The 12257-nt window shown below is 38.6% G+C and overlaps 1 protein-coding gene across 1 annotated transcript in view; it reads right to left on the bottom strand.

The window, feature by feature from the left end:
- The window catches only part of SHANK2 (SH3 and multiple ankyrin repeat domains 2), a 278930-nt gene that overhangs the window by 30206 nt on the left and 236467 nt on the right, over positions 1-12257 (bottom strand). Inside the window, exons 19-20 of the mRNA XM_058861253.1 lie at positions 8970-9105; positions 7095-7175 (exon numbers count right to left, since the gene is read on the bottom strand). Of these exons, the coding sequence (XP_058717236.1) occupies positions 7095-7175; positions 8970-9105 (217 nt within the window). The remainder of the gene's footprint in view (positions 1-7094; positions 7176-8969; positions 9106-12257) is intronic.

The following is a 12257-nucleotide window of genomic DNA, read 5'->3' as shown; positions in this document are numbered from 1 at the left end:
ACACTCACATAAACCAACGTATTTAATGTGTCTCTGCAAATGCTATAAACCCCACATTTTCTGTAACACTTACAATTCCAACTTCTTTTATACCATTGTCTTGTTTGGCTGATGCAGAAAGGTTTTGGAAACCTTTTCAATTACAGTCCTGTAGTAAAGAAAAACAAGTATCATGACAGGGCGCTACATCCTTGAGAATAAGCTGATAAATTCAAAATAATAACAGTGTAGATGACAACACCCACACAGACTCAAGCAGCCTCTACTCAGGATTCCCAGTGTTTCCAAAATGTTAAAATGTCTCATAAAAGGTAAATCCTGGTCTGAAGAAGTCTATAGTGCCAGGAGTTACCTGTTAAGTTTGGATTTTGTGACACAAGCTGCTAATCAGCACATTGTCAAGTTATTTTTCATGGAAAACACAGGTTTAGCATTGTTCCCTTTTTGAAACATACAAATTTTCAATACTTTTCTCTCACAAAGTGTTTTACAAGTACTTTTATTGTAGCCACAGTCCTAGTCCTACACTTACACTGCTGTGGACTCCCCCAAGTTACACTACAAGACATAAAATCTGCAACCTTGCTGCACCAGCCACAAGTGGGGCTGGCATTTCTTCACACCGACTTGACAAATTCCACCCAGAGTCACTGCTTTCTGCTTGAGATAAATGACAACCCGATGACAACCTCTTCCTCATTACTACGCTGCCACCTCATTAGAATTTCAAATACGTAATGTGAATCAATTACTTACAAGGGATAACCTTCAAGAATTCTTCATGAAGCCTGATGCCTTCTGCTCTCATCTTCTGAAATAGTGTCTGGTGAATATCTGAAAACCTTCCTACAGAGAAGTGCTGCGGATGCTGGGAGCTATCTCAGGAGATGCTGTGGTGAGTGCTTTAAGAGTTGCTTTGGTGGTATTCCCATTGCTCCCTGCAGACAAATCTCCATCATCAACTCCACCACAGTGAAATAAAAAAAAGTGAACCCAGATGGCTTTGAAAGTGGTCTCTTCAAACAGAACAGAACACTGTGAGCTAATCCACTGCTTGGCATTCATTTATATGTATTTGCTCTGCAATTTCATTGTTTCAGATGCCATTGGAAGGTGCCGCCTTTGAAACAATGGACAACAGGAATGGGATGAAGTGGGAATGCTTATTGCAGACAGAGCTAATAATATTTCTTTTGAATGCCATCAACTGATATTTTTCTATTCAAATGCCGGTCAGACTTGATGCCAGGTAACAATATTCTGTGTTGATGATATCACAATTATTTTGTATCTGTGAGGTGGTGATAGAATCTAAACCCTTCAAAGGAGAAAATCCTTTATTTGTAGTTGGTAGTGCAGCCCACATCAAACCCCAAAGACCAGGACCAACACACATACTTTATCAGTATATGGTATATATCAATATTTTATATTGATTACCATATCAAATCTAAGAACAAACAAAGCACCACCCCAGCTCACAACTGACACCCATGTGACACTGCCAGCAGATTATTTATTAATGCAGAAGGATTATTTATCTTGTCATTCCCATTTCACTGTGGAAATTTAATCTGCTCTATTCTTCATTTTGTCCCTTCTCTTAGAGGATTTTATATTAGGTATCTTAAAATTCAACACTATCCACTTCAGCTTTCACTGAAAATCCCAAATTACTCACTACATCAAACCCATTTCCTGGCAGCATAGAAAGCTGAGGTGCAGGAAAGTTTTAAATCATGTATCTAGACATTTACAGATCTTAGCTTATGGATGTATTCCTTAAGGATCATATAATTTTAAAATTCTCCCTCCACATCGAGTTATTCATAAGTCAAAACAAAATCTGAAGGAAAAGCCATTTAAAACCGAGCTCTCCACCAGCTGCATAAACTTACTATGAACAGAGTTACATTCAAAGTTTTAAAGTATTAATTTTGAAGCTCTAATGACACCTATTTTCCTGCTGTGATGCTGAAAATTATGACCTCAAATTTTTCCCTTAATCTTTCATTTTCAGAGTATTTTGCTCAATTTGCTGCACAAATGTCCTGGTTATTCTTCAGTATTAATGGAATCATATTTTAAGTGCTACCTCTGACAAGTTGCTGCTAGGACTCTTGGTTTACATGTTGCCATAACTTACTCATACAACGGTTCTTGGAAAAACTACAAGGCACAAGAAAGAAGAACACCTCTCCCCCATCCCAGGTATCCCACAAAATCCAGAAAGTAGTTTGGAAACCCGACCCCTCCACACATACATTTCAAGGTTGGAAGCTACCTCTGAGTGAGGCAACTACTGCAAGCAGAAAGTCAGTGGCACAGATGAAGTTAAATTTTAGTAATTCATGCTTTGTAACTGCAGTAAAATGACAGAGCTGCCCATGTCATACTGCTCCAAACCTAAGGTTTTTAGCACCTTTTTAGACACAAACACCCTATCTTCTATCCTGAATATCAAAAAGTACAGCCTATGTCCCCTCCTGCCTTCCTTTCCTCTGCTCTCCCAAAGAACAAGAACCCATCTCCAGAGATAACCAACAAGACCAGTCAGACAGAACCACAGAAGCCATTATTTTTGTCTTAATGCCTCCCTCATCTCTGACACAGAAGACTGAAATTTCGGTTGACAGAAGACTCTACACAATACCACAAAGATTTTTTTTATACGCTGCCAAAACATTTTTCAGTAGCAATGTGGTTTATTCTACTATATTCTCCAAATGGAGAATTGCAAATATCCCTAGCTGAAACCTCTGGTAACCACCTGAATGGAGGTCAGGAAAGAGCAGGAGAATAAAGAGTGGAAAATAATATAATTCCATCCTATTAAACGTCAAAAAGGAAAAGCTTCCCTGCTGAGAGAAGACACTGCCTACAGCCTAGATTTCCTTTCCATGACACTGAACCTCGTCCAAGAGAAGGACGCAGCCTGTTTTTCACCAGCTACCACCCAGGGGCTCAGGGAAGTGGGAGACTCTTCCTTGGGCCAGACTCCATGAGAACGTGGAAATGACACAGCCCCTGCTCGGGAGAGCTCACAATCTAGGGAAGAAAATGATGTACAGGAGCATGGAAAAAGTACAGCTCAACACAAACAAACTCTCTGTACACAAAAATACATTTATGAAAACTATTAAAATAGCACTGCTATTTCTACCTTCCCCCCTGCCTTGCCATCAGTGCTGGGATGATTACTCAGTGGGGATCTAGGGAAGGTGGGTCTTTGGGAGACATTTCAAGGAGAAGGTGGTGGGTGGCCTCATGAATCAGTCCAGGGAGGGCACTCCATGCATACAGGACAGCGTGGAAGATGTTCTACCGGACAGAGCAGCATTTCTGCGGGTGAGAAGCTCAGGTGTGGTGTGCAAGATCCCTGATTCCTGAGACAGACACAGTGTGGGCAAGGGAGAACGTGTCACCATTCGGGAGACAAGCGGGATTGCTAATGTGGAACTGCACTGGGGTGTCACTGGCCACTAACTCTCTGTGACTGCCAGTCAGCACAGGAACTGTGAGGAGATGAAATGGAAGGGGTTGGAGGAGAGTCAGGTGCAGAGAAGGAAAAAAAAGGCAAGGTGAAGGAAAGGAGACAAAAGGAAGAAATGTGGGGGATATTTTCGAATGTGGTCTTCTGTTTGAGTTTCTTAGTGTGTTTGCAATTTATTAACTAAATAATTAAAAAACATATACAATAATTAATGTACATTTGACACCATAAAATAAACTGGACCATATGCCAACATTAACATTGTTATTATCCTTCACTATGGAAAGGTGAGAAACAGGTTAAACAAGAGACAAAATGCTTCCCCTTACCCTTCTTCTTCCGTACTGAAGCTTGGAAACAGAAAGGGAATGAACTGTGAATCAATTCTGAAAGTAATTTTTAATATGCTAAATCCTCGTCTGTCATTTTGAGCTCAAACATTATCCTTCCCTCTAAAATGTCAGTTTCTCCCTGCTCACCTCTACTAAACAGGTATCTCTCAAACCACAGTAGATAAAATCTGCTTTTGCCAAGCTGTTTATCAGGGTTTATGATAACTACGAGGAATTTCTCCCCTGCAGGTATCAGGAATACATGCAGATTTATTTTTTTTCTAAGCTCTTTTTTAAAAACAGTAATAGAGGTAACTTATTGCTACCAGGGCTGTCAAACTATGACAACATCGGGCATTTCCAAATCTTTGCAGCTTGAAATGGAAAGGAATCATTAGCGCACAGCCATCATTTGGATTAATTAATTTGAAAGAGAACAGCTCAGATGGTCTGTTCTGTATTATGAAGAACAGAATAGCTCAAAACATGTCAATAAAACTGTAAGTAGGGTTCAGAGCCAGGCAAAGGAAGTGACTGTAATGAATGCGAGATGGATACTTTTTTAAAAAAAAATATTATGTTTAACTTAGCTAGAAGACATTAGAAAACTATGCACTCTAAGGGAAAACAAATGGGGAGTTTCTATTTACCTTTTTCTTCCATTACGTAACAAGGGACATTCAATAAAATTAAAGGTATCACGTTCAAAACCAATAAAAAGGAAATACATCTGTACACAGCACATGATTAACCTGTGTGATTCTTTGTCACAAGACATTATTGAGACCATAAGCTTCTCCAGTTCAGGAAAAAGGGTTACACATAGGTATTGATGAGAACATCCACAGTGCTCATTTATAGGCACTTCTTATTTGATTTGCACATATATCGCATGAAAGAAATGCTCATTCATTAGAGAGTTTAATGGCTATAAAAATGTGGGTGTTCTCATAACTCTCACAGATGTCCAATATATACACAAATACATAGAGGAATATGTAAGTTATAGATAAATACACACATACAAGCTGTGTTTTATGTCAGGAGACAACTTTTAACTGATGATAGGGAGAACATTTTCCCCGTGGAAGCTTGTTCAGTTGCTGTGCAATTTAAGAATTCTTGTCCCTTCTGGTAACAGCCCTTTCCAGGACAAATATGAAAACAGGTAGACCACAGATGTTCTTTGGAGCAGCATTGTTTCCTAGGGTGGCAAATGTTCAGCCTCACAGAAGTGGCATTTAAAGACTTTTTTTAGGAAGAAAGCAAATTTCTGCCACTACTACAGCTTTCCTAGGAAAGCTCTACTACTTGCTGTGGAATATGGTGCAGGACTATTCCTCAGAACAGAAAACTCCTGCCACTGCAATGTCTGCCCTATCTGGATAAAGGTATGAATGGGAAATATTCTTAAAAATGGAAGCATGGCTGCTTGTTAAAGGAGTTGCAGTGGTGTCTGCCACTTGGTGAGGACAAACTGCAGAGCAAGGGCCACAGCCTGAGCAGGGCGGTGGGAAAGCTAAAATATTATGATCTCCATTAGGAGATTACTATTAACAAGCTATTCTCCCCTAGGAAAGTACTGCTTCTGCTTTAAGACCAGTATCTCCTGTGGAAGATTGAAAAGTCAGAGAAATAGAATATCCTCATCTTGAAAGCAATTGGCAGAAGAGGATAACAAAGGGGCAAAAATGGTGTCTAAAAATTGCTGTCCCCTTGGGAAAGGTGGTTGATAAACCAGCAAAGCTTTACAAGCTCTCAGCACTCCATGAAAGAAAAGCAAATGAAAAACACCCAGACCCGAAGAGTGCTCCAGAAATAATATTTTACATTTTAATCTTGGAAGAAAAATGATGGAGCATTCACAAGTTGCTGATACCTTGAGTTAAGCTCCTAAACTTCCTTGTACATAAAAACCAAATTTTCTGAGACCTGCTGGAGCTAAATAATCAGACTGGGGTGGTTTTTTTGGTCTTCATTTGGTTGTTAGACCATACAGAAGGCACTACCCACTTCAGCACCACTTTGCTGGGAGACTTCTTACTGGAGTTACGTGACTTGACTCACTAAAGGATGGGGATGGGGTCCATCTGCCCCAGAAAACACTGACTTACAGGGGAAGAAAAGGGGCCACAAGGCTATGATTCCTTTCAGTAGGCCTTCAGATGAGTCCATGCCAGGAAAAACCCAAGATTATAAAATTAATTATTTAAATCATTGTAGAATTGCATGGAAAAATGGTTTTATTGTGTGGATAATTATCATCTATTACTCTGCAGTGAGGGATGTGGTTTGGTTTTATACACATTTCTTACTTGCTAAACACACTGTTTTACTGTTATAGCCACATAGAAATATGCACTGGGCTTTTCTCTTTTTATATATTATTTATTCCTATCTCCATGTCTTAGTCTAGCTGCAGAAATTCTACCTTTTAATGACTCAACAGATTAAAACCAGGAAGAAAAGAACAATTACCTTCCTCATTTCTAGAAAATGAATACAAATTCCTAAAGAATTATGCATATTTAGAATGTGGATGATCAAGCTAAGGAATCTACAATCACATTTCTCAAAATTAGCAAATAAAAGATTGAATGCTTAATATTTTTTTATTACCAATAGTGAGAGGAATTAAGTTTATATCATGCACAGAAGTCAAAGTGATATCATAATATGCACTTTCTCAGATCAAATGAAACAAGTTGAAATTGAAGCTGCTTTAACACTGTCAGCTTTTAACAACAGCTTCTGGCAGCTTACCTTTATCCACTAATGAGAGGCCACAGAAATTTAAAATAAAACAATATTAGATTAACTGAAAATTTAGAAAGCAAAGCTAAAAAAACATGATACAGCATTATTTTCTTCTTCTTTTTGTTTTTTGGTGGTTTTTTTGTGATTTGTTTTGTTGTTGGTTTTTTTTTTTTCCTTTTGGTTTTTTGGGGCTTTTTTGTTTTGATTTTTTTTGGGTTTTTTTTTCCTGTTTTTGTTTAGTTGTTTTTTTTCGGTAGATGTGCCAAACTTTGATGATGCATAAAATGTATCAACATTCCCTTGCGCAGCAGTAAAGGCACAAGTCTCCACAAAAATCATTCATGCGAGTCATGCACATTTTGAACTCTCCAAAGATGCAGCATTCTTAAAACCTCCTCTGCTCTAGACACTGTACACAGTGCAGCACCCTTCATCAATTTCACATAGAGACATATAGATAGATATTTACATCTCCACCAAGCCAGCATGCTTGCCAAAAAACACTTTCTTACCAAGCTCTTCAAGCTCTGAGGTCATGGACTTAGACCGCAGGGTCAGTGCAGTGGTTGGAGCTCGCTTAGGAGGTGGTGGGGCTGTGCATGGAACAGAAAAACACACAAGTGTCAGCAAAAACACACCCTCTGGAAGCCCTATGCTCACAGCCACTATTCCATATCCATTTAAAAGAATAAGTTCCATGAAATAAGGCGAGAATAAATACCTACATGCGGAGGAAAAAGCCCTGAGATGCTTTTCATGGACTGAATTTCTCCACTGTTTCTGGCTCTAGCGTAGGTTGCTTGACACATCCGCAAGCTTTTATGTAACAGGATACATAGAAACATTTAAAGCTAAATAACTGTGCACTTCTGTTTCCCAGCAGGAAAAGGACTTTCTAGAGAAAGGATCTTGCAGCAGCAGTGCCCCTTCTGAGAAATATGCAGGGCTAAAAACCTCCTGGGCACCAGCCAATCTCTGGCAGATTAAATTAATCTTTGGAGGAACTGTTCAATCTGAGAAATACAGGAAAGAACATTCAAATGTATCTGAATTGTTAAGGTGACTCTAAGGGAAATGAGTGATCCTCAGAATATATAAGGTCTTAAAATATCAAGGCAATAATCTAGCACAGAAACTACAATCTGTGCTTTAGTATCCTGACAACAAATATTTCTGGTGGTCAAAAAAGATAATCTCATTCCAATCCCTCTGCCATGCCCAGGTTGCTCCAAGTCCCATCCATCCTGGCCCTGGAAACTTCGAGGAATGGGGCAGCCACAGCTTCTCCGGGCAACCTGTGCCAGGCCTCACCACCCCCACAGTAAAGAATTTTCCACTAATAATTAGTCTAAACCTTCTGCCTTTCAGTTTTAAAGCACTGACCCTTGTCCTGTCACTACATTTAAGGTTAATATGATACATATGCCAAAAGGCAGAGGCAAAAAAGTTTGTTTAAAATTTGTGAACAGCAATTCCATCAAGCCAAAAGTAATGCAGGACCATGCTGGGACATGATTTAGTTTAATACAGCCTTTCCCCTCCACCCCACAAGCTGGTCTCACTCTTTTTGTTATGAATGATGATGATGATGATGATGATGATGATGATGATGATGATGATGATGATGATGATGATGATGATGATGATGATGATGATGATGAAACAGTGGAGGTGAAAAACACTTCCAGCACAAGTTTTAGTTTCATAGAGCAGGAGGGAGTCCTGGAGTGCCAGCTCCTCACCTGCTCCCATGTTGAAGAGCCAGGTGTGTGTGAGCAATAACTCACAGGACTGTGGAAGGAACAGGAACTTTCAGCAATGTGCTGCTGCTTTATGGAACAACAGCAAGCAGCAGCAGCCTTTCCTGCTTAATAACAATTATGAGGGCCTAATAACTTCCCAGCATAGCTGGTAAACCAAACTCAGGGACATCTAAGGTGAAGTGTAAATTCCAGTTTTGTTTCCTATTTTTTGTAGGGGTGAAGTTTTCATGGTGGCTTTTTGAATGGGTGGGTGAGAAACACACTGCTGAACTAACCCCATCTCACATTTGATATTAACAAAAGATCATCGGTTCTTAGTGTTTTTTCCCCTCTCACTACTGCAAGAAATTTTACTACAAGATCCTCAAGCATATATATAAGTGAAAAATCCCAAAAGATGAACTTTAACAGCAAGCATGACGAGAGAATATTGCTCTTTTGGCCACATGTTAATGTCTAACCCAACAGAATTAAATCACTCCAAATTAAACAAGAACAGGGCATTTCAAATTTTAGAAGCAAAGTCTAATAAATCAGGATTTAGAAAACAGCAATTTCATGCCCATACTTGGTTTTCTGTGAAGGAAGAGCAGGAGAGTCCATTAGGCAGAGAGAAAAATGTACCTTTCTTCCTTGCTGTGTCATCTGGATCAAGATTCCTGGTTACTGTGACAACCTTCAGCACGAGGTGATTGCCCCCTTGTCGAATCATGTTCACCACCTGCCTGTGGCCAACTTTCACTACATTCTCATTATTAACCTGCACAGAAAGGAAGGAATCTTTTAGACCAAAATGCAGAAAATTTTTGGTTTATCATTTTTATGAACATAACGTGGAAGGAACAGGTAGAAACAGAATTTCTAGTTAGTGCCTTTTAATGAAAATATGTATTTAAGGAACAGTGCATAGCTGGCATGATGACCAGAAAACAAAGCTACTCCTTTGGGAAATGCGCATCTAGGTAAGTTCAACCAAATCCTGCCCTTTACATATTTTATTTATAGCAACTAGAGTTTTCCTTCAGCAAGTTTCTGGAAGAATCTCCTGTCCTGGAAGCAAAGGCAACAGGGGCATAAAAGGCCCAAAGAGTGTCCATAGGAAAAGGAGAGTTAAATACATGAAGCCCTGAGCAGCTACTGTGTCATGCCAATTAAACTTCAAACTGCACTGCAACACTCAGCTTAAGGGGAAAAAAATAAAAATAATCATTTAAAAAAAAAAAAGTACTCTCTCAGTAATTCCTAGTGCTAAATCATCCCTTTTGCTGGATATGTCATTCCATAATATCAATTAAGAGACATAGAGGAAAGCAGAGGCATAAAAACTGTAAATAAGCATGGCTAAAAGTAATTTATTTATTTATTCATTCAATCTATAAGGAGTCACTGAAAGTTATCCGAAATTTGAATGATGACAACATGTAAGACTGAAGCGCTGCCTGTGCTATTTGAACATATAAGATACTGAGGAATGGAGGAAGAGCTGCTGCCAGGATACAAGCTGGGAAATTGATCTCTCTCCAAAATTCCACTGACTCAGTAATATTTCACTGAGATCACTCAAATGCCTTCCAAAATGAACAGTCATTTTCAAAGTAAGTGTTTTTAGCCTCCTCTATTTATTCTGACAGGCTGGGCATCTCACACTCAAAAGGATTTACAGTTTAGAGCAGATTCTCTCATTAAATATTATTGCCGTTTAGCAGAACAAACAGCACAAGCCACCTCACTCCAACTTGAAATAATTTTTCCATCCATTGTCTGGAAGGAAAACCTTTCCTTTTTTTAGGCTTCAGCTAAGCCAAAATGCATGTTAATGAACCAGTGAATTGGTAAACCATCTTTTCAATACAGTGCTGCAGTTGGGAGCCTACAGGACAAGCTGTGTGCTCAGTGTCTGAGCTCGAGGTGCTTTTGGAGATGCTTTTTTGGTTCCATGTATTGTGACGTAGGTGGAACACATGCTGAACATCCAGACCTGTTGAGAAGGCAAAGACGAAGTTCTCTCATTCTGTAGGTGGAGGGTATAAAAGAATATTGATTTAAATAGGACTCTTGCTGGTTTGCTTTATTTTACACCTCCTTAGCATCTGGTATTTAATTCCAAGAGATATTTATTTAGCTGGACCAATGGCATCTAAATTTAATCTGTCTAAAATACTGAAGCAAACAGCATTATCCATTTACTTCTGAATTCCTTCCAGTACTAAAGCCTCAAACAGGTAATTCTTTTCCACAGGAAAAAAAAATAGTAATTAAGAATTATGGAATGTATCCATTCTATTTTTACTGGAATTAAATTTCAAGCTTGGAAGCCAGTAAAGATTACAATGTAATCCCTAATGCTGTCAAAAAATAGAGCCCTCCAAATAAATCAAAAGTCAATATTAATCAAACACATGTACACTTCACTAGTGTAAAGTGATAAATGTGTAATATGATAAACAGCTTATGCAGCATCCCATCTGTTCCCATCTTTCGGTGCAATGATATTTAACATTTAGAGCAGGAGCAAATATATACAACACATTTTTTTAAAGCTGCCTCAGGAACAGAACCTGTAAATGACTGTTTATAGCAGCTTTGTTGAAAAGTCACAGTTACAAAAGCTGGGACCAAAAAGATTTATCCGAAAATAAATAAAATAAAAATATTGATAGGCGAGCTGGAGGTTATTTAACTCAGAGTCTTACGGAAATACTAGAGAACAAAAGAATCATGAAATCAGCAGAGCAGAACCTCATCTTCAGAGTCTTTAGCACCTCAGGGGGTAAAACTGGAGCATGATTACAAAGCAGTAACTTGGGAATTGTCAATAGCTTATAAGGATTTCAGTGACATTATTTCTTTTACCCTTCTTCAATATTTCATCCAGAAGCCAAATGACTGCAGGAAGGGTTGATAAGCAGTAAGACACCAGAGTTCAAGCAGGTTTGTCTACAGTTTTGGTTTAGTTCAGCAAAACTTTTCCAGGTGTGAATAATTTGAGGAAAATCTCTCTCGACTTCCACTTCAAGCTTTGGCAGGGAGGAGTTTGTAAAGCAGTAAAACAGGTATCTATTCCATCTGTGCCAATTAATTTCATAATCACCTGTGTTCTCTGTATTAAATGTAATCCCACTCTTTAAAACACTCAAAAAATACTTTTTCTTTTAGTGGCTAAGTGTTTGGAAGGGAGCTCTAGAAACAAAGAGTAAAGCACAAATTTGTGTCTTTCCCTCTTCTTCAACCCAATCTTTCTGCATTTTCTGCAATCTTTCACTGCAAAACCTGAGGTTCTTATTTTCCTTCTTCTATTCCACAAAATGTTCCTGCACCAAGCTTTTTCTCCCATATCCTTCATAAATAACTGAGGATAATAGACACAGACATGTGAGGAGGCTGGGTCTATGCTACATCAATGAAATCTGGTCATCCAATAAACCAAATGCAAGGAAAACTGTCCCTTGGGACAGCCCACAATTTCAACAACTCTCCTCTGTTCACTCTGGCCTCTAGGGAAAAGCCTCAGAATTCTGTATTTTTTAAAATCATCCTCTATTATCATCTGGTTACTGGGCACTGGGATGGAAATTACTTTGAGAGAATTAATTTATGAAGTAATATGATCTCATAGACTGAATGTCTTTAAAAATAGTCTAGAGGCTAGATAAAAGCATTTTTTTCCTGAAATGCACAGTTATGCAATAGGTTGAAAAATAATATCATATTATATAAGATAATACAATATAATATAATACGATAGTAAAATAACCTGCACATTGTAAGCTGGCAGATGCATGAGCTGGAACACATTCATCGGAGCAGCCTTCCTGCAGGAAGGTGCAAAAGAAAAAAACACCCCAACACCAGAGAAAGAGACCTTTGCAGAGTTTGTTCTATTATTTAAAAAAATAAAAATTAAAAAATCTT

The sequence above is a fragment of the Poecile atricapillus genome, chromosome 1, assembly GCF_030490865.1.
Source record: "Poecile atricapillus isolate bPoeAtr1 chromosome 1, bPoeAtr1.hap1, whole genome shotgun sequence".
Lineage (NCBI taxonomy): Eukaryota > Metazoa > Chordata > Aves > Passeriformes > Paridae > Poecile > Poecile atricapillus.
This window is presented reverse-complemented; position numbering and strand designations above follow the sequence as displayed.